Consider the following 23,660-nt stretch of genomic DNA (forward strand, 5'->3'; position numbering starts at 1 on the left):
TTGAATTACATTTACCAAAATCTTTCTTATCTAGATATTTTTACTTTCAGGTAAGTGGTACCATACTTACTTATCCAAGACCTGTGGATCCTCAGGGCTCTTATTTTCATATTCTAAAAGTTCAAGAAAACTCTGCATATACCTAAAATGAAAAAAAAAAGAAAAAGAAGAGTTACTGTGTTAGTTGCCTGCCCAGCATCCACCCCTCCTCTCCCTCTTCCTAAGAACACTCCAAATTTTCACTCAGGTCTCCATCCCATCCCCATCCCCCATGTGGCTCAAGTGTATCAGGGAAGCCGGTGCCTCCAAAGATCCTGCGTGGTCCCATTTTTCTCTGGGCAATCCTATTTCTCTTGCCACTAATTATTCATTAGCCCAATAGTTTAGGTCTAAGTCTATCACTGTGTGCATTCTCCTGAACACAGGGAATGGCTCAGGAAGGGACATACTGTCTCAATTCAGGCTAGTAAAATGACAGAAAAGACTCGCTGGAGGACTCTGGCAGAGAAACCAACCTGCTCTGCTTTTGTACAGTGTGCTGTGTGGATTGGAAGCCTGGAACTGCTGCAGCTATTCTGCCACCAGGAGGGAATCCAGTCTGAAAACGAAGCCAACGCCATCGAAAGCAGGGCCTCGACAGCTTCGTGAATCTCTGAATCAAACCAACACCAAAAGCTTACCCTACGGCTGGACCTTCTAGTGACATGAGCCAGGTTCAGTTTCATTTTCTCTACTTACAGACAGACACATCCTAACTTATATATCAAGTCTATAGTTTGATTACCAAAAATGTACATACATATTTTAAGAAGCACATGTGTGACGCTGAAGTGCCTGCCAAGAACTTAGAAACTAGACGTGAAGAAGTTAAATTAATTTCATCAATACTTAATGGGGGAGGAAGAATGCCAATTAAACTCTCAGAAACAGCTTCTGGATTAAGAATAGCTCCATATCTCAATCAGGGCCAGTATAAGAAACAGTCTGTCCAACATTAAGATCTGGAGAACATAGAAAAATGACATCCAGAGAGGCCCATTAGTGCAGTAGCTATATCAAGCCAGGATCTGTTGGATCTGGTGGAGATTCAGATATTCCAATTAGAGATATGTGATCTCTATTTGGGGTTTTAACATGTTCTGAAAGAATTATCCCTTTATTCTAATTATTTCTAACCATTAACTGCCACTAATCCTATTATCTACACCTTTGGATAGAGGATGAGGACACTCCAATAACTAAAAATGACTGTTACACATATAAATACTCCAATGAGAATGCCACTTGATTCATCAGCCTCATGTGAACTCTGGACAATGCATTTGATACTAATGAATGTTCATCACTGGATATATTTTTTAAAAGTCTCTGGAAACCAGGCGTGTTAGCTCACGCCTGTAATCCCAGCACTTTGGGAGGCTGAGGCGGATGGATCACTTGAGGCCAGGAGTTCAAGACCAGCCTGGCCAACATGGCGAAACCCCATCTCTACTAAAAATACAAAAAATTAGCTGGGCATGGTGGCACATGCCTGTAATCCCAGCTACTCGGGAGGCTGAGGCAGGAGAATCACTTGAACCCAGGAGGCAGAGGTTGCGGTGAGCCGAGGTTGTGCCACTGCACTCCGGTCTGGGAAACTGAGCAAGACTCCATCTCAAAAAAAGAAAAATAAATAAATAAATAAAAGTCTCTGGGCACATAAGGCTATGGATTAGATATTGTTAAAATCACTGGGTCAAAACACCAAGAGGTCAAAGCCAGCCAGCCCCAGTGATGCCCTCTGCCCTGCCACACGCAAGCAAGCTAGGTAGGCATCCTGTCCTTTCCAGAGGGGACAGTTGAAGAAAGTCTTAAATAGAAGGGAGCCAAAGATTATTCTGAGGTTCCCAGCCTGACAGTCAAGAGAGCAAGGAGGACATACTGTGACCAAGGGGACAGTGGTGGGGTTCACAGCCCATTATGCATAATATTCATTTTTAAAAGGAAAAAATGGCAGGGAAACACAATGCATGATCCTGAAGTGGATTCCTAAATCAGGAGGAGAAATTGCAAAAAAAAAAAAAAAAGATGTGGGTAGTATCACAACAATTAGTAAAGCGAGAACAAGTTCTACATATTAGAAGACATTACTGTATCAATGTTAAATTTCCCGAATTTGATGACCACATTGTGGTTTTCTAAGACCTGTTCCAATGAAATACATGCTAAAGTATTCACGGCAGAGGGGCATGATGTAGACATCGTGTATGTGTACCATATATGGGTCTGTGTGCCATATATAGACATAGATATATATATGTGTGTGCGCACACGTGTGTGTGTGTGTGTGTGTATGCAAAGAGTGAGACAGAAAGAAAGAATATGAATGACAATAGTAGAACGTGGTCAAATGTTAACAATGTTCACAATTAGTGAATCTACGTGACAGTATACGGGAATTCTTTCTACCAGTTTTGCAACCCTTCTGTTAAGTAGGAAAGTATTTCAAAATAGAATGTTTAAGAAACAAGAAAGAAGAAATGGCATGCATTTGTTTGGAATGGATGTGAAAAAGGAAGAGTTAAAAGACAAAAACCAAACAACGGAGTTGACATAGCAATTTGTTCGAGCCTATACTTTGCCGGTATCATATAACACATTTAAGTACATTTGGTCTTTGTCCCTGCTTCCTGGCACAGAGCTCCCAAAACCCTTGGAACTTTCTGAGTGACAGGAGTGTCTTCTGCTATCCATAAAGAGCCCCCTTTGACCACACCTGAGTTCATGCTAATGTGGTGACTTAGGATGGGATCTCTAGATAGCCTCAGGATGGGGCTGGTCACCAGAAAGGCCAAGCGATTCGAGGACTAACTTTCAGCTCTATTCTCAACTTCTGGGGAGGGGAGAGGCTGGAGATTGAGCTCTATCAAAACCCTTGAACGACCATCAGAGTTTCCAGGTTGGTGAACATATGGGGGTACTGGGAGGGTGGTGTGCCCAGAGCGGGCATGGAAGCTCCATGCGGCCTCCCATACCTTGCCCTATGCATCTCTCCCATGTGGCTGTTCCCGAATTGTACCCTTTCTAATAAACCTATAAACATAGGTAAAGTATTTTCCTGAGTTCTGTGAGCCGTTCCAGCAAATTATCAAATCTGAGAGAAGGGGTGTGGAAACTCAATGTCCAGCCACTCAGTCAGAGGCACAGGTGGCCCAGGACTTGTGACTGGTGTCTGCAGTAGGGGAGATTCTTGTGGGGCTGAGCTGTAAAGCTGTGGAGTGTGCCCTGACTCCAAGTAGGTAGTGTCAGGATTGAACTGAATTGCTGAACCCAGTTGCTGTCCAGAGACTCGGAATTGGTTGTTGATGTTGGAAAACAACACGAAAGAGCCCAGCAATTCACTTTGAAGCCCCTGACCCAGCCTGTACATAAGCAATAGTAAATGTTTAACTGTCACCACCACCAGGATCAGGGGACTTGATCCTGCCTACCTAGAATCCCCACCACAGTGGCCTCTAATTGGGATTTTATACCTTCTACTGGAAAATCTCTAATGATGGCCTTGAAGCAATAAAGAAGTCTCGTGCAAACAAGAACTTGCCGCTCTTTCTGAAACAAGCTATGGAACCAGAGCAGGATGCAAGGAACTATATGACATCAAAGCCACAGTCACAGTCTCTTTCATTTCTCCTGCATTCCAAAGACTGCACATCACACAGTGAGAAGCTGCTGCTTGTCTGGAAAAGAGACTTGACACTGTACCTCTGAGACCACCTAATATAGTGTGTCTCAGACAATTCATTTTAACCCTATGAATTTATTATAATTAATACTATGGAGGAATGACTATTGAATGTCCATTCTCTTTCAGTAGCCTGGCCTCCACTAACCCTCTAGATGCGAGCTAATTAGTAGTTCCACTCTCCTTACATCTGTCCACGCCATTCCCTTCTAAAATGCTCTCCCTGTCACCTGCAATCTGTCAGTTCCACCCACCCACCAAGCGGCAGTGCAGAACCACAGCTTGCATTTCTGTCCGCTTCTCTCTGCTCCCACAGCACTGTGCTTGCTTGAGAGGACTGATGGCATCTGACCTCCCCAACTCCTCCAACTTTCTTCACAGTGACTTCTACTTGCATTTATTTATTTATTTATTTATTTATTATTTTTGAGATGGAGTTTTACTCTGTTGCCCAGGCTGGAGAGTACAGTGGCGTGATCTTATCTCACTGCAATCTCCACCTCCCAGGTTCAAGTGATTCTCTTGCCTCAGCCTCCTGAGTAGCTGGGATTACAGGCACATGCCACCATGCCTGGCTAATTTTTGTATTTTTAGTAGAGATGAGGTTTCACCATGTTGGCCAGGCTGGTCTCAAACTCCTGACCTCAAGTGATCCACCTGCCTCAGCCTCCCAAAGTGCTGGGATTACAGGTGTGAGCCACCACACCCGGCCTCTACCTTGCTTTTAAAACACAGAGTAGACCTGCAAATGTTTCTCAAACACTGTATATGCAAATCCCTTTCTAAAAACACACCACTTGCTCTTACATCCTACCATTCATTGATCTCACCCTGCTTACCTAGCGGGTAACTTTGCGTCACAAATTCAACGTCTTCAGTTAAATGACATATGCTTCAAGCATCAGAGCTATAACTGATTTAAGTTTACGTTATACTCTGTCAAAATTTTCCCTACTTTTCATGGAGCAAATGAAGCACAGCAGGGAACTGATATTTTTTCCAATATGAGGTTCCCCTTTAAATGACTTAATTTGTTCTACAAGAAGCACTGACTTCAAGGAATGTCTTTACAAGGAAAACAAAAGGAGTAAGGTTAGGACTTGATAAAAACAGCAGATGCCCTGTCAGAAAAAGTGCAATCCCACCACACACAAGAAAAACTCAAGAAAGTGTCTAGTATAATTTACAAGCATTTTCATTAAAACAACTTTAAAACAAACAGCACATAAAGAAAAAAAAAACTTTTAATTGCATGGAAAATCCAGCTATCCCAAATGACTCATTCCCCAGATGGGCAGTATGTGCACTTTTACAGAGAATGGTCCCGCTGCCAAATGTTCACAGCATTGTGGGAAGATCCATTTTAAGCCACATTGTTTACTTACCAACTCTGAACCAATCCCACTGAAGGGCGGTTAAGTAAATTATCCGGCAGAAGATTAACTTCTCTCATTGTGTTAGCCAGCCGCACAGGAAGTTCCTTTCGTAGAAACATATATGAAGTTTTCTCACATGCATTATCTCTCCCTATTAAGACATGAAAAATGTTCCATGATTTTATAGTCTAACAGATGGAGAAATAAAGTGCTCCCATGGTAGCACGGTTACTACTGGTTGGAAAGAGAAAATTAAATAATCCTGCAGTCTCTAGTTGAATTTTTATCCTTTGAAATAGCAAGTTGAAGAAAATAATTTAATTAGCAGAGAAAAAGAACATTCATTACAAGAGGCAACCTTGAAAGCAGTTTTGTTTTTTTTTTTTTTTTTCTTAACACAAAAACGTTCCTAGCGTTACCAGCGGCAATATAAAAGTGACCTGGGATATAATCTGAACTTGTTTTCAAATAAATACTGTGGGAAAACTGCCAAGTACAAAAGTAACAGAACATGTAAATCCACTCCCGTTCATAGGGCTTTCCAGGAGGCAACAGATCCATTCATTTCACAAATATTCACCTACTGTGTGTGCCAACTGTTTCCTAAGATTTTCCTACAGTGTGTTTCTTCAGGGACCGTAGCTCTGCCCCTCTGGAAGTAGCCACAGACCCCAGAGACCCTGTGATTCCAGAGGAGAGGCTCTGACTGAGACACAGGGCTGGCATGGGCCAGAGAAACATGCCAGAGAAACTATCTCCTGGGTGTACTCAGAGGCAGAGGGATCTACCGTGCCACATCGGAGAGGGTAAGATGTGGGTTGACCATAAGGAAGGAGGTCAGTGCCTTCTGGAGGCTTCCCTGAACTGGCTGTGCATAAAATTTACATAAACAAGATGCCATGAGAGGAAACATACCTGGCCACTTAAAAGAGGAAACCTGAGCTCCTTCCTCTGCTGTCATGTGGCAAGAAGAGTTCTAGCATAAGCCTGGCCTGCAACCCCCAGCCCTGCTGGAAACTCCATGGTGGCTGGTGGTGGAGGGCCTGATAGAAAAGGCATGAGCTTTGGAGACACAAATGTCCTCCAGCCCCAATTCCTCCATTTGCAGGTTGTGAAAACTTTGGTAAGCTTCTTCACTTCTGAGTCTCAGCTGCCTTAATCTGTAAAACGGGGATAAAACTAGTTTGTGTAAGGACTAAATGTGATACTGTGCATGGAGGCTGACACGGAGCAAGTGTTGGACAAACACTGGTCCTCCTGGTCTCCGTGGTATTGAGGAGTCCATCCCATCTCCCTCGCCCTGCCTAGGCCTCTTTGCTGTTCCATATTCCCTGGAAGCTGCACAGAAATGGGCAACATCGTGGCCAGGCCCAGAGAGAGATGAGCAGAGCTCATTTAACAATTTTCTCTACCAAACTCTCCTTATTCTTCTGTAGGTCATGAAGGCAGCAAGTCAGAGATTCAGAAGTAAATCCAATTTTCTAACACTTCCAGTCACATTCTGATTTATTCATTTGCTCTCCCTACCAAATAAAACTTGAAAAAAAGAACCTAGTCTAGAAAGTCATCTGCAGAACCTTTCTTCCCCACTCATCCCTGACCCACTTCTCCATTCTCAAAAAAGTTACAATAAAAGATGAAAGTCTGAAATAATCCATCCCTCATTTCCCTCATCCTAAGTGAGTATATGGAAGGCCTTTGGTAAATCTTTTAACTAATTGATGATTCACTTTTCTCCTTTGTACTTTCACTGTGATAAGGACCTTAATCCCCAAATACCCACTTCAGGTAAGAGGGGAAGGGGTGAAATGCCCCCGCAATGACCTTCCAACATCTATTCTATACACATTCATTTGGCCTTAGGCAATTAACATTTTAAATGACTCTGGTCTTTTTTTTTTTTTTAGACGGAGTGTTGTTCTGTCGCCCAGGCTGGAGTGCAATGGCACGATCTCGACTCACTGTAACCTCTGCCTCCTGGGTTCAAGCGATTCTCCTGCCTCAGCCTCCCAAATAGCTGGGACTACAGGCGCCCACCACCACGCCTGGCTAATTTTTTGTATTTTTAGTAGAGACGGGGTTTCACCATGTTAGCCAGGATGGTCTCGATCTCCTGGCCTCGTGATCCACCTGCCTCGGCCTCCCAAAGTGCTGGGATTACAGGCGTGAGCCACCACATCCAACCAGCTCTGGTCATTTTGCTTCAAATAATATAGAGACAGTCCCCAACTTAAAACAGTTCAATTTATGATTTTTTGATTGTTTAATCTTCTGACTTTATGATGGGTTTATCTAATTATTAAGTGCTTTTTTGTTTTGAGACAGAGTCTCACTCTGTCACCCAGGTTGGAGTGCAGTGGCACGATCTCCACTCACTGCAACCTCCACCCACTGGCTTCCAGCGATTCTCGTGCCTCAGCCTCCCAAGTAGCTGGGATGACAGGCGCCCATCACAATGCTCGGCTAGTTTTTGTGTTTTCAGTAGAGATAGGGTTTCATCATGTTGGCCAGGCTGTTCTCGAACTCCTGACCTCAAGTTGTCCACCCATCTTGGCCTCCCAAAGTGCTGGCATTACAGGCATGAGCCACCATGCCTGGCCAAGTGCATTTTTCAGTTACAATATTTTTGACTTATGATGTATTCATCAGGATGTAACCCCACTGTAAGTCAAGGAGCATCCGTATATTATTCCTAAAAGGTTCTGTATGAATATAACTTTAACTTTAAATGCACTAAAAATGCTGCTATTTATCACAGTGAATCTCATTATAAAATGAATTCCCTATTATCTAAGTTAAAATATAAGTCTAGCTTTTCACATGCCAGGAGAAATACTTTGCATCCTGGTTAAACAGAAAGGAAATTCTCTTTAAATCACAAAAGAAACATTGATGTTCTCACTGTGGGATGACAAAGACTCTCTCCTTTGACCAAACTTGAACCAGGTTCTCCTGGGTTTGCTTATTTGTTTGTTTGTTTTTGGAGACAGGGTCTCACTCTGTCACCCAGGTTGCAGTGCAGTGGCACAATCACGGTTTACTACAGCCTCAACCTCCTGGGCTCAAGTGATTCCCCCACCTCAGCCTCCCAGGTAGCTGGGACACCTGGCTAATTTTTGTCTTTTTAGTAAGGAGGGGGTTTTGCCATGTTGCCCAGGCCGGTCTCGAACTCCTGGGCTCAAGCGATCCTCCCATCTCAGCCTCCCAAAGTGCTGGGATTACAGGCGTGAGCCAGCGCATCTGGCTCTGAGTCTTCTTTTTGACTAGGCCTCGACTTTGGGTTCTATCTTGACCTGCTTAGTCCAGTCTTAGCAAAAATCCTGCTGAGTCATTTCAGTGAAAATCCCCTACCCTTGGTGTCTGATCCCCCTACCCTCGATATCTTATCACCCTGGCCTGCCTTCAACAAGAATCCCCTCCAACCTGGATTTTTCCTCTTAGTAACTTTCCACCCATTGACCCACACCCTGCTCCTTGGCTATAAATTTCCACTTGTCCTTGTTGCACTAGGAGTTCAGCCTGATCTCTCCCCACTACTGCAAAACTCCCACTATAGGGGTCCCTCTTGAATAAAGCCTTCCCTACCATCTTTAACAAGTATCAGATAATTTTTTTTTCTTTTCTTTTTCTTTCCTTTTTTTTTTTTTTGGAGACAGGGTCTCACTCTGTCACCCAGGCTGGAGTGTGATGGTGCGATCTTGGCTCCGCCTCCTGGGTTCAAGCAATTCTCCCTGCCTCAGCCTCTGGAATAGCTGGGATTAGAGGCATCCACCACCAGGCCCAGCTAATTTTTGTATTTTTAGTAGAGACAGGGTTTCACCATGTTGGCCAGGCTGGTCTTTAACTCCTGACCTCAGGTGATCTGCTCGCCTTGGCCTCTCAAACTGTTGGGATTACAGGCATGAGCCACCACGCCTAGCCAATTTTTTTTTTTCTTTAACAGGATAAAGGAAGTTCTGGAATAGGGAAGAAGTAGAAGAATTCTGGTGTTAAACTGAAACTGGGAGTATCAGTATGAACTAATAATTTTTTCACAATTATGAGTTTTTGGGGGTAATGAAAGTATACATGTTTAAATTTCCAAGTTGGCAGCCTGTTAGGAGCCACAGGATACAAGCATGTCGTGAGCAGTGAGAGCTGGCTGGCAGGCGTGAGGTGGCCGCAGTCAGGTTCTCATCTCTTCTCTGAAAGTTGCAGATCCAGATGGTTTCAGAATTTAAAGGTTTTCCAATTTTAGGAAGGTAAAAAGGAGTCTATACCATACATTGTACAATACAGAGTATTAGAGAGCCACAACATAGCTGCAGTGAAATACATGAACATCTCCAGTAAGTACGATAAAGACTATGTAATCAAGTCAGTTCAGGTCTGGTTTTGCTAGAAAATGAGTTCTGGCAGCAAATATATGAAAAAGAAATTCAATTTTCAGTTTTTTGGAGTTCAGGATTCAGAGAAAAGCCTATGGTCCTATGGGCTGGTGATGACAAAGGTCAGGTGCTGAAGTTTGATTGGGGTTTGAATCTTGACTAGAGCATTCACAAGCTTCATGAGCAGGGGTAAGTTTCTTTACACTTCTAAACTTCATTGAAACCACCTATAAAATAAGAACAGTATCTACTTCACAGAGCTTTGGTGAGGGTTAAAATGTGCTTAACATTTAAACCAGAGGCAGTGGCTCACGCATGTAATCCTAGCTACTTGGGAGGCTGAGATGGGCAGATCACTTGAGGCCGGCAGTTTGAGACCAGCCTGGGCAATGTAGCAAGACCCCCATCTCTATAAATAAAAATTTAATAAACCACAATATTTAACAGTCACATTCTTAAAACTTAGAAAAGAGGCTAATTAAATAGAAATCACTAATGATGCTGATGATACTCAAACAGAATAGTCTGAGGCCATGGGATACACAATCGAATTGTCAGTTACTGCTTGGTCAGCCCTGAGAACCCATTCCCTGGGCTCATCTGATGATTCTGCAATAATTAAAACTCAATTACTAGGCATGGTCTAAGAGAACCAAATTTCAGGAAGCATTTTCTTCAAGCTTCCTTGGATTATCAGTCTGTTATAAAACTCATGTGGAAAGAAACTTTTATCTGTCTCTGTATCCCTCATAGCACATATTATAGTGCCTCGCCTATGGTAGCTTCTCAATGATTTATTCAAAGAATAGATCATGCTTTCAGAAGTTTGTTTTTTTCTTTGTTGTTGATTTTTTTTTTTTTTTTTTTTTTTTGAGACAGAGTCTCGCTCTGTTGCCCAGGCTGAAGTGCAATGGTGCGATCTTGGCTCACTGCAACCTCAGCCTCCCAGGTTCAAACGATTCTCTCCTGCCTCAGCCTCCCGAGTAGCTGGGATTACAGACGCCCATCACCACGCCTGGCTAATTTTTGTATTTTTAGTAGAGATGAGGTTTCACCATGTTGCACAGGCTGGTCTCCAACTCCTGACCTCAAGTGACCTGCCCACCTCGGCCTCCCAAAGTGCTGGGATTACAGGCGTGAGCCACCACACCTGGTCCAGAAGTTTGTGTTTTTTAAAAAGAGTAGTTGAAAAATCTCAGGTTTTGTCTCTTACATTCTACATGAAGTTCAGGGACAAATTATTTGTACTCAAATACCTTAATTATATATCAGCTTAAATAGGAGGATAAGTCTTTTTTAGTTAATTTGTTAGCCTAAAAATAAGTATGAAATGCCTCATTTTTATAATCTTTCTGTGCTTTCTTCATATACATTGAAAGTATCTTTCCTATGTATTAATGCCAGATACTCAGTTTAAATCAAAAGGTTCTAACAACCATTTTTTTTTTTTTTTTAATAATGAACTTAGCAAGAAAAACATTTTGGTTTTAAATGAATGTCCTTGTCATAGGGTTCTGTTTTGATGAGTCTTCTGGTATATTGTGTATTTTCCAGTTCTGCTTTCCAATTATTTGACTTCATTTTTCCCCTACTTACTTGGCTTCTCCACATTACTTAATTTTGACTTTCTAGTTTTATTCTGCATTTCTCAATATACTTCATCTCATTCAAATTTACCAATTAAGTTTTTCCCTGGTATCAGTTCAAAGATGACAAAGGGAGCAGGTGAGGGGGCTTGGAAAATTCTGACTTAGTGGATGCAAACAGGTCATTAGACTCAAATACACTCATGTGCATTTCTTCTGTTTTTCTCTTAAGTTTAACGATCCTTTCATTCTCTTCTGTTTCTGGTTGCTTTGTTTGTTTGTTTGTTTGTGAGACAGAGTCTCACTCTGTTGCCCAGGCTGGACTGCAGTGGCACAATCTCAGCTCACTGCAACCTCCACCTCCTGGGTTCAAGCGATTCTCCTGCCTCAGCCTCCCGAGTAGCTGGGATTACAGGCATGCACCACTACACCCGGCTAATTTTTGTATTTTTAGTAGAGACGGGGGTTTCACCATGTTGGCCAGGTTGGTCTCGAACTCCTGACCTCAGGTGATCCACCCGCCTCAGCTTCCCAAAGTTCTAGGATTACAGGCGTGAGCCACTGTGCCTGGCCTCTGTTTATTTTTTATACTTTGTCCTTTTATTGGGAAGCTGGAGACAATTACTGTATTTGCAAAAGGTATGATTTGCTTTGTCTAGAAAGGTCCCATACAGCTTCACATTCACCAAGACCTAGGATGAGTCGACACAGAAATACAAATGACTTTCAATTTAATGCAGGGAGCCTTCCCGATGGCTGGACCAGGAGGTAGCCAGGAGCATTTAGCTAGCCGCCTGAGAGCAGGAGCTCACAGACATATTTCTTTACACCTGGTTTCCGTAGTGGCTGATAACCCTGGCTTGGCTTTAATCCTCTTTTCGAGTAATTTATAGGCGGCAGAAAAAATAATTATTTCTTCAGTTAATCAAGTCACCTGATAATAAGAAACTTTTTCTTTTTTCTTTTTCTTTTTTCTTTTATTTACTTATTTATTTATTTTTTGAGATGGAGTTTCGCTCTTATTGCCCAGGCTGGAGTGCAATGGCGGGATCTCACCTCACTACCACCTCTGCCTCCTAGGTTCAAGCGATTGACAATAAGTACCTTTTAATTAAAGCAGAGGCTAAGGACATATTTTACACTGTCTTCAATCAATAGAGACCATGCCTCCTAAAATGTAGAGTCTCCTCTGTCTGGATTACTTGAAGGCTTCCTTTGTCCATTGTTCAGCTTTAGCAGTTGGTGGGGGCTGGGGGGTCGTTTGGGAGTGGCAATAATGAGATAAAGAGCAATACATGGAAAAATTACTCGCAAGGCACCAAAAAAACCCAACAGAATGATCCAGCTCATTCTGATAATTTTTATTAATATCATCAAATAAATGCTTTTCATTAATATCACCAACTAAATGTCTGAGTTGGCAATGTATTTTTCCCATTAACCATGTTAAAATTTGTAAAATATAACTGAGAACATATTATTTTAAGGTGAGCTCTTTTTAAAAAAATTTTCAACTTTTATTTTAGATGCAGGGGGTGCATGCACAGGCTTGTTCCATGGGGATGTTGCACCCAGGTAGTGTGCACAGTACCCACCAGGTGGTTTTTCAACCCGCGCCCACTTCCCTCCCCTGTCTAGTAGTTTGCAGTGTCTGTTCTTCCCATGTTTATGTCCATGTGTGGAGGTGAGCTCTTCAACTTCTTTTCTCCAGTTGTAGTTATAAGATTTCAATCTGTTGAAAACACTGAATTTAAGAATAAGTCATTAAGTTTTGGATTTACTAGGGTTAAACAATGATTAATTGAATAGTCCTTCAGAAGAAACAACCTGACATGTGAATGGAGACCTACCAAATGATTGTGAATGTCCTTCAAAGAATCCCTTTTTTAAAAACTTAGTTTCTACTTTTAAAATGTTTGTTTTGCTTCATGAGCAGTTTCTCACTGTCTTAAGAGCTTAAGAGTTTTCCTTTGTTCAAGAAAACTTATTCCTGAATCTAAGAAGAGATCAAAATAGGTTACAGATTTGGAATCTGCCAAACTTGGGGCTGCCTCCACTCTACGCCAGACCATGGTTTGGTTATTATTATTAATCACAGTGAGTCAGTTATGCCTGTAATCCCAGCACTTTGGGAGGCTGAGGCAAGAGGACTGCTTGAATACAAGAGCTCAAGACCAGCCCAGGCAACATAGGGAGACCCAGTCTCTACAAAAAATAAAAAATTAGCTGGGCATGGTGGTGCGTGACTATAGTTCCAGCTACTTGGGAGACTGAGGCAGGAGGATCGCTTGAGCTGGGAGGTCGAGGCTGCAGTGAGCTGTGATTGTGCCACTGCACTCCAGCCTAGGTGACACAGTGAAACCCCATTTCAAAAAACCAAAAAAAGAGTAAGTCAGAACTTCAGAGACAAAGAGCCAAAGACTGGGGACTTCACACACACTTTATTCCCTATCAAATTCAATGCCTCCAAGCATCCAGATATTACATGACTTCTTTCAGCCCAATGTCCATATTATGACACTCACAGATGTTGTGAGTCAGGAATTTAGACAGAACGCAGAAGGGATGGCTTATCTGGGTCTCAGCTGGGAAAACTCGAAGGCTGCAGGTTGACTAGATCTTGGGTCTGGAAGCATCCGAAGGCCCCTTCACTCCTAAGTCTGATGCTTGGGCCAGATGACTTCGCAACTAGGATTGCACATTTGAGCAGCTTGGGGTGGCCTCTTCCTGGGCTCCCTCACATCACGGCAGCCTCGGGCTAGTTGGATCCTTCCATCACTTCAGTGAAAGACAGCAGCCGCATGGCCTTTTATGACCCAGGCTCAGAAGTCACACGGCTGGCCTATGTCTAACACAATCAATTAGGCTAAGTAGCCAGGGCCTGCCCAGACTCCAGAAGGAAATTTCGACTCCCACTCCTGACAGAGGGGTGCCAAGGTCACACTGTAGAAAAGTATCCTCATGGCCATTTTTGGAAAATGTGATCTTCTCTAGGATGTTAATGGGGGGTTGCAGATGATTTATTGCTAAATTATATTTTAAAGCACTCTTCTATGGACAGTCAGGTTTTGTCTCAAGGTCAGAACAAAGGGTGGCCCTTCTGTCTACAGACTTTTAGTTCATTCTCCTGTTTGCACCCAGCCAGCCTTCCTGTCACTCCTGCCCGCTACTGGTCTACTGCGTTGCTGAGGTGGGAGTCTCCTGCCCCCCACTCTGGGCTCTGCAGCACTATGCCCAGCAGCCGCCTCTGCTGCAGTGCCTTCTGAGAGTGTTCTAGACCCGAGAGTTGTCCAATACAGGAACCGGCAGCCGTTACGAGAAATTTATTTTTTTTTTTAGTTTTACTTTTTTGAGACAGTGTCTTGCTCTGTCGCCCAAGCTGGAGTGCAGTGGCATGATCCCAGCTCACTGCAACCTGCGCCTCCCAAGTTCCAGAGATTCTCCTACTTCAGCCTCCTGAATAGCTGGGATTACAGATGTGCGTCACCACGCCCGGCTAATTTTTGTATTTTTAGTAGACACAGGTTTTCACCATGTTGGCCAGGCTGGTCTCGAACTCCTGACCTCAGGTGATCCACCAGCCTAAGCCTCTCAAAGTGCTGGGATTACAGGCGTGAGCCACAGCGCCTGGCCCCATTAAGGGAAATTTAGATGGTCCATTTTATTTTTATATCAATGATGAATTCCCCAAGGGTAATAACTGTATCATGGTTATTAGGAGAATGCCCTTAAGCTGAGGACATACATACTTAAGTATCTAGGGGTAAAGAGGCATGATGTCTGCAATTTATTCTCAAATGCTTCAGCAAAAAAGCATAAAGCATGTGTATGTGGGGTGGGGGGAATAGGGAAAAATAAAGCAAATACGGCAAACTAACTAATAAAAATCTTCCTATAACTAGAATCGTTCTATTCTTTAAAAAAAAAATACAAAAATCTCATACAAAACATGCTACTATATGCAGAGCTTCCTAATGGGGTCTGATACCCGTGGTACCCTTCATGTAATGATTTTTGTTCTTCTGATAGGAAAAGGGGGTACCAAGGTGATTGGGACAGAGGTCTTAATCAAGGTAGTAGTCCCTTGATCCTCTCTCTTTAGAAATCCTGTTTGTCTGCTCTTTTGAAATATATATCTACACAGACTAGTGAGAAAACTGCTGCTCTGTATAACAAAGCCAAAGCAAGCTGTGAATGGATTTCTCTGTGGGCCCAGAAGTTGTGCCCTCCGCTAGGGCAATGCCCTCTGCCACTGCCTCGGTCACTGAGTTCTATGAGTTCTACGTCCTGTATCATGATTGCTCAAAAGATTGAAGAGTCTATTAGTACAATACCTAGTACATTGTAGGTATTCAATAAATATTTCCTGGCTGGGCACGGTGGCTCACACCTGCAATCCCAGTGGGAAGCCAAGGTGGGAGGATCACTTGAGCTCAGGTGTTCGAGACCAGCCTGGGCAACATGGCGAAACCCCATCTCTACTAAAAATACAAAAAAATTAGCCAGGTGTGGTGGCACGTGCCTGTATTCCCAGCTACTTGGGAGGCTGAGGCATGAGAATCGCTTGAACCTGGGAGGTGGGGGTTACAGTGAGCCAAGATCATGCCACTGCACTCCAGCCTGGGCGACAGAGTGAGACTTTGTCTCAACAACAACAACAAAAATTTCCTGGTTGGGTGTGGTGGCTCACACACCTGTAATCCCAAAGGGAGGCCGGGGTGGGAGGATCACTTGAACTCAAGAGTTCGAGACCAGCCTGGGGCATATGGTGAAACCCCATCTCTACAAAAAATACACAAATTAGCCAGATGTGGTGGTGTGCACCTGTAGTCCTGGGTACTCAGAGGCTGAGATGCAAGGATCACTTGAGCCCGGGAGGTCAAAGCTGCAGGGAGCCAAGACTGCACCACTGCACTCCAGCCTAGGTGACAGAGTGAGAGCCTGTGTCACATACAAACACACACACACACAAAACCTCTGATCACAACTGAAAATTAAAACACCCAATAAGTTCAGTTACAAAGTTAACATAGCAAATAAAATTCAGGGGTTCAAGATAACATTTGCAGGTAATGGTAAATCCCTCTTACAGGTCAATTCATTATATATATTTGGTTAAGGGTATTCAATCCTTAAGATCATGAGAAGAGCCAAAAGGGAGGTAGGAAGACAATAATACAGTGGCAGTAACAGTCAATATGGTGTGTCAGGCCACAGAGTGGAAAAGAAGAGACATGCTGTGTTCAGAACAGATGTCACAAATAAAGCTGTGACCAGCTAGAGCATGTGAGTAACAAGCACTATGCAGCCAAAGCCGCCATGCATCCATATCAACCTAATTCCAGAAGGGAGTTTAGAATCTAGTCCTAATGGTAAATTGGTGAGTTACAGGATGCCTTGTTGTCATGGAAGCAGGAACAGCTAATGGTCACACTGTACTCATATTTGAGGTTAACTGAGGCAAATTGTTTAGTTAGCCATCACAGTGATCAAAGGGAATCCAAAGCAAGTCATACTCAAAGTACAAAAGAGCTGAAAGTGCTATGTTTCTTGGAAAATGATCAGTTTTATACAGCTGAGACCTTCAGCCAACAAACTTGAAGATAATTAACATTCAAGGTTAAGAGCTCCCTACCCAGCTTTTATTCTTAGCAGAAAGCTGACTTCATCCAGGAAATGCTGTCACTAACTTCTCACAGTAAATTCATAACCAACATCTACCAAGCACCTATCATGTGCTATGCACTATGCCATACGTTCTCAGTGTCATCAATGCAACCACCCTATGATTAGCCACTAGCATTTCTATTTTGTAGATAAGGACACTGAAGTATAGTGGGATTAAGTGATTCGCCCAGGCTCATGCTGCTGGTAGGCACCAGAAATTAAGACTGGAGTACAAGTCTGCATATACTGCTTCTCATATTCTCAGAGATGATAATGTAGACTAACAAGTAGCGGTTTTCAGAAGTAGAATTATTTCATTGTAAGTAAGTGGAGTACGTATCAATCTGATAGTTCTGAAATAATAAAATTAGATAAGCATTAGATTATACCATTTCCTGATTGTGTAACAGAATAAATTTAGACAAAACCTCAGCATTGCTAATAGAGACTATATTTGCTATAAATAATTGCACTGGGGACAATGGTATACTATGTTAAACTGAAAAGAGCATAGGTTTAAAAGCTCAATCTTGCTTGTAATCCCAGCACTTTGACAGGCCAAGGTGAGCAGATTACTTGAGGTCAGGAGTTCGAGACCAGCCTGGACAACATGGTGAAACCCCATCTCTACTAAAAATACAAAAAAAATTAGCCAGGCGTGGTGACAGGTGCCTGTTATCCCAGATACTTAGGAGACTAAGGCAGGAGAATCACTCGAACCTGGAGGAGGAGGTTGCAGTGAGCCAAGATCACACCACGTACTCCAGCCTAGGTGACAGAGGAACACTCTGTCTCCAAAAAACAAACCAACCTACCTCACTCTACCTGAATTTTAACCACGGCTTTGCCCCTAACTTTGCTTAGGTAAGAGACTTAAACTATCTAAGCTTTACACTCTTCATCCAAAAAATGGAAACACTTACTTTATGTGGATGCGGTGAGAATTACAGCTAACTACTATTGTGTTTAGCAGAGAGTGGCACACAAATGTAAGTTCCCTTGGCCTCATAAAAAGAATAATTTCTCGTTCCCTTTGGAAGAGGTGGCCAAGATGTTATACCAACAACTAGCTGATGATTGGGACAGTCTCTTCCTTATGTGGGGCTTCTACTTTCTCATGTGTAAAATTGGGAAAATTACGGATAATCTCCATATTAGTTTGTTCTCATGTGGCTAGAAAGAACTACCTGAGACTGGGTAATTTATGAAGGAAAGAGGTTTAATTGACTCACAGTTCCACATGGCTGGGGAGGCCTAAGGAAACTTACAATCATGGCAGAGGCGAAGGGGAAGCAAGCACATCTTCACATGGTGGCAGGATAGAGATAGCGAAGGGTGAAGTGCTACACACTTTTAAACAACCAGATCTCATGAGAACTCTCTCGTTATCATGAGAACAGCAAGGGGGTAAATCTGCCCCCATGATCCAATCACCTCCTACCAGGCCCCACCACCAACACTGAAGATCATAATTCAACATGAGATTTGGGTAGCGACACGGAGCCAAACCACATCAATCTCTAAGCTCAAGTTCCCAAAGAATTAGTCTAAGAGGCTAAGATTTTTGTTTGTCTCTCTATACAGTTATTTATCATGCGCTAACCTTGCCTACTAATGTAAATTCTAAGACAACTCTGGAGAGCAGTGCTAGGAGTAAACAGCCAAGGAAAAAGGTGGAAGTCAAGAAAAAGGCGCTGGGCACGGTGGCTCACGCCTGTAATCTCACCCCTTTGGGAGGCTGAGGTGGGCAGATCACGAGGTCAGGAGATCAGGACCATGGTGAAACCCCATCTCTACCAAAAATACAAAAAATTAGCCAGGTGAGGTGGCAGGCACCTGTAGTCCCAGCTACTCGGGAGGCTGAGACAGGAGAATGGCATGAACCCGGGAGACGGAGCTTACAGTGAGCCAAGATCATGCCACTGCACTCCAGCCTGGTCAACACAGGGAGACTCCGTCAAAAAAAAAAAAAAAAAAAAGAAAAAGAAAAAAAAAAGAAAAAGGTATGCACATTTACATTTTGTTCTTCTCTTCGTGATCTCCATCCAGAAAGCCTCCAACAACATTTCGGATAAAGGACAATTGGGTTAACAAACCTTACCTGTTCCCAGAAACCACCCTTATTTCAAAAACATTTAAGGGAGAGGTAGGGACAGCAGAAAAGATACCACAAAATCATATGATTCATCCTTCTGGCTAGCATATATAAATTTATGTATTTGTCCCAGCTTCTCATTTATCTATGAGCTCCTCAAAGGCAATGACTATGCCTTGGCAATTTCCCAGTGCTTCTTAGTTTCCATTTCATTCCAAATCCAGAACTTTCAACTAATGCTGATGGACTCCAGAATGACTTCAGTGTTAACCTTTGGCATCTCACTTACAGACTCTATCCCCTAAAGTGGTTCATAGCTCTTGGGCAAAAATTTCACCAGATCTAACACTGTGGTTTTAACTCTGGAAGACTATTGTTACACAATCGCCTGGGTAACCCAAAAGCACCAGCACCTAGACTCCTACCCGCAGCGATTGATTTAATTGGTTTATGTAGGGAGCAGGTGTCACTCATTTTAGGAGCTCCCCAGATGATTCTCATGAGCAGCCAGGCCTAAGAACCATGGACTAGCATCTAATCATAGAAAATTCAGTGAGGGTAAACAAATCAAAGAACTCAAGCCCAGACAATGGCTATTAAGCATCCCCAATTTTTTATTTACCCATGTACTGTTGTCTTTATTTTCAGCTTTGAGTTTTATTTCAGCCTCATAGGAAACTGACCACAAACATCTTTGTACTCTGTAAGAGACTTTTCAGTGTCAGCTCTCTTTTTTCCTTTTCACTTTTAGATGATCTTAAATGGGGAAGATAAAAACTAAACAAACTCGAGAAAGAAACAGCTGTGCTTCAGGATGTGGTAATGCTTGGGAGGCGGTGACAATGAACTCGATGGTCCTTTCCTCCAGTTTGTTTTGCTCACACACTGCGCCCAATCCCTCACTTACTTTCTCTGCTATAAAGAGGTGGTAAGACGATCAGGCAGGCAGACACGTGGCTCTACTATCTATTATACGTGTGAGTCATTTTCTTACCTGCTCAGAACTTCAGTTTCCTAATTGGTAAAATGGGCATGGCTGTTGGGAGAATGAGATGCTATCCTATTTTAGTTGGTAAGTACTCAGTAAGTGCTAGTAGAATCTACTGAATCTTTTTCAGGTGCCATATAAAGTTTTTTTTTTTTTTTTTTTGAGACGGAGTCTCACTCCATCGCCCAGGTTGGACTGACTGCAGTGGCGCGATCTTGGTTCACTGCAACCTCTGCCTCCCGGGTTCAAGCAATTCTCCTGCCTCAGCCTCCTGAGTAGCTAGAATTACAGGCAAGTGCCACCATGCCTGGCTAATTTTTTTTTGTATTTTATTAGAGATGGGGTTTCACCATGTTTGCCAGGCTGGTCTCAAACTCCTGATCTCATGTGATCTGCCTGCCTCGGCATCCCAAAGCGTTGGGATTATTATAGGCGTGAGTCACTGCACCCGGCCAAGAGTCCATTTTAATTTCCTTCTCCAATAGCTTCCCTGAAGTCAAGCTCAGGTCAAAGAAACAGGAAGAGGAGTATGTAGGCCAGAGATAACAGGGTAGAGAATATGTAAGGAGCTCTAACAAAAGAAGCAGTACCCTGGCCATGAAGGGCAATTTCTAGAGAACAGGAGACTCCCTGAGACAAGCAGCTTCCTCCCAGAAGAGTCTATTACAAATAAAGTGCTCACAAGAGCACATTACATGACCAATGCAGGAATAGTAATATAGCAATAACCACTTTGCTTTCTATTTAACTGCAGAATCAGGAGGAGAAATTAACCAAAGTTATACAAAATCCACAGGCAGGTATTAAGAAATATCTGCTAGCAAGTTTAAGGAAACATTATACCCTACTAGAACAGATCCAAGAAAAGGTTCAGATAGAAGCCTGAGTGTTCCCTGGTCTATGAAAATGTAACAATTGTGGGAAAATATATGTAAGTTACAAATTTCAAAAGGCCCTACTGTTTTCTGGCCAGCAACACATGGCGAAATATTTAACTTCATGGTGTGGGAAAATGTTAGAGAGATGATAATTTCTTCCCAACAGTGAGACTATTATATACTGACCTCCATGCCCTGGTAAGAGAGAAAGTAACACTGGTACAACTCAAATGGTTAAGTAGAATCATAGATCAAGTCCAAGAATGAAAATAAAATCACAACTGTTTAGGTGACCCTTAGGGAAATAACATACCACTGAGTTAGAACCCTAAGTATTCAATTAGCGGGAATATAAATGCTGACCTGTGCAAATGTAATAGTTTACTATAATTTTTGTGCCATTCATTATGACAAAAGGTATAATCTCAGAGTTAAGATGAGACAATGACCAAGAACGGGGTTCTCCTTGAGGGATATGAAGGACATCCACCATGGGTCACAATCAAACCCAGCTCTCCCATGAAGGCAAGTATAGTGGTAAACTAGCCTCCCTGCCATAAAAGCGAAATAGGCTAACTGAAGATACTTCAATGCTAGTTTTTCCTTTGTTTGTCTGTTTGTTTGTTTGAGACAGAGTCTCGTTCTGTCACAGGCTGGAGTACAGTGGCAAGATCTCGGCTCACTGCAACCTCCACCTCCCAGGTTCAAACAATTCTCCTGACTCAGCCTCCCGAGTAGCTGGGATTACAGATGTGAGCCACCACTCCCAGCTGATTTTTTGTTTTGTATTGTATTTTTTTAGTAGAGATGGGGTTTCACCATGTTGGCCAGACTGGTCTCGAACTCCTGACCTCAAGTGATTCGCCCACCTTGGCCTCCCAAAGTGCTGGGATTACAGGTGTGAGCCACCAAGTCCGGCCTCAATGCCAGTTTCAATGCCAAGTACATGACAAAGATGGAAACCCTAGAACACCATGTAACCCACCCACAGTTCCCTTAGCACACTTTTGATGATATGCTATTCAAGGTGTACAATGACTAATTTATCAAGAAGAATTAGTACACAAGAAAAGCAAAAATTATTTAAAGTGTAAAGTAATAAATAAGGAACTGCCCTCACCAAATTTCAACATAAATTACAAAGTTAAAATGTGATATTTAGTTAAAATCAGAAAAGTTGCCGTGTTGACTAGAACCCACAAATACAAACTACTCTGAGAGCTTAGCATATGATCAAAGAGAAACAGCCAAGATAAAAGAGAAACAGCCAAGTTTCAAGAGAAAAACTTGAGGTCTTAATAATTGTTGGGCAACTTCACAGTAGAACAGGGTAAAAACGAGTTAGCTACAAAGGCTCATCAGAAAATGGCAATGGATTCCAGAGAGATTTAATAACTACTTACAAACTCTGCTATAGGTGACAAATCTGACCATGATAAAAGCACTATAAATGATATAGGTGATACTGACCATATGAAAACACAGACTGTGCACTAGATAAAAAGGAAACCAACATACAATGTTAACACATGTAAATATATGGGCAAAGGCGGGAAGGGCTATCACAAAAAACAGATGAATTACCTATATTACAGGTAATATAGCAATTCTTTCCAAATGTCTTCAATTTTATACTTTGATAATTACTTTGCCAAAGGAAACGATACTTACACAGCACAATAGCTTACTATGCCAAATATACACAGGAATTTATGCAAATGATAAAATCTCCAGATTCTGGTTACAAAATGGCCAATAGCACTTTACACAGAACAAAAAGCAGACAAAAAAAAAAAACCCAAGCAAAGGAAAAAACACTTTTCATTCCTGTGTTACCTATGATGCAATTAAAATCATAAAACCTCATTTTGGCAGGGTTACAGAGAAACTGATACAGTTAAACTTTGCTGACAGCCCTGGATAAATTAAAGCTATAAAATGTCAAAGGTTTTCATATGGTAATTCCACTCTGAGACAGATATCCTATAGGTAAACCACCCGATTACCTGGAAAAGTCTTCACTACCCCAAAAGTCACACTCCAGATAGCCAAAGTTTATTGTTAATAGCATACAGGAGAAACAGAGCTTTACCATTTAAATGGACATTAAAACCAATCACTGCTCAGTTCTTTAAAGAGGGAACTGATTTGTCTTAGAACAGGGATCAACAAACTTTCTGTACAGGACCAGATAGTAAACATTTTTGGCTTTGTGGGTCATATAGTCTCTGTCAATACTCAATTCTGCTGTTGTGGATGGACAAAAGCCACAAACAATATGTGATGAATGAGCATGGCTGTGTTCCAGTAAAACTTTATTTACAAAAACAGGAGTTGTCAAAACCCACAGCGTGCAACACAAAGAATGAGCCCTAATGTAAACTATGGACTTTAGGTGATAATGATGGGTCAATGTTGGTTCATCAATTATAACAAATGTCCCACACTGGTGCAGGATACTGATGGTGGCAGAGACTGTGTTTGGGGGTGGGGAGGGGTTCTGTGGGCACTCTGTACTTCTGCTCAATTTTGCTGTAAACCTAAAACTGCCTTTCAGTATTTCTGGGGGATTGGTTCCAGGATACCCTTGGATATCAAAATCCATGGATACTCAAGTCCCTTACATAAAATGGCCTAGAGTATTTGCATATGACCTATGCACATCCTTCCATATACTTTAAATTATCTCTAGACTAGTTACAAGGCCTACACATCATTTCATTTACATGGATTCAACATAGTATTCAATAGGAGGCAAATTCAAATGTTGCTTTTTGGAATTTTGTGGAAGTTTTTTTCTGAATATTTTCTATCTGAGGTTGATTGAATCCATGGATATGGAACCCACAGATACGGAGGACAGACTGTACTTTTAAAAAAACAGTCTATTAATTAGAAAAAAAAAAAAACCAGGTGGCCAGCCCTCAGGCTATAGGTTGACATTCTTAGACCAGGGTATTCCTAAAATAAAAGGATTTGCCC

General features: G+C 42.3%; 1 protein-coding gene across 2 annotated transcripts in view; it reads right to left on the reverse strand.

Moving 5' to 3' along the window:
- The window catches only part of PDK3 (pyruvate dehydrogenase kinase 3), a 74,605-nt gene that overhangs the window by 40,514 nt on the left and 10,431 nt on the right, over positions 1 to 23,660 (reverse strand). For both annotated transcript variants that reach the window (XM_003917513.3, XM_021933046.2), the window contains exons 2-3: positions 5,107 to 5,248; positions 71 to 142 (exon numbers count right to left, since the gene is read on the reverse strand). In XM_003917513.3, the coding sequence (XP_003917562.1) occupies positions 71 to 142; positions 5,107 to 5,248 (214 nt within the window). The remainder of the gene's footprint in view (positions 1 to 70; positions 143 to 5,106; positions 5,249 to 23,660) is intronic.

The sequence above is a fragment of the Papio anubis genome, chromosome X (assembly GCF_008728515.1).
Source record: "Papio anubis isolate 15944 chromosome X, Panubis1.0, whole genome shotgun sequence".
Taxonomy (NCBI): domain Eukaryota; kingdom Metazoa; phylum Chordata; class Mammalia; order Primates; family Cercopithecidae; genus Papio; species Papio anubis.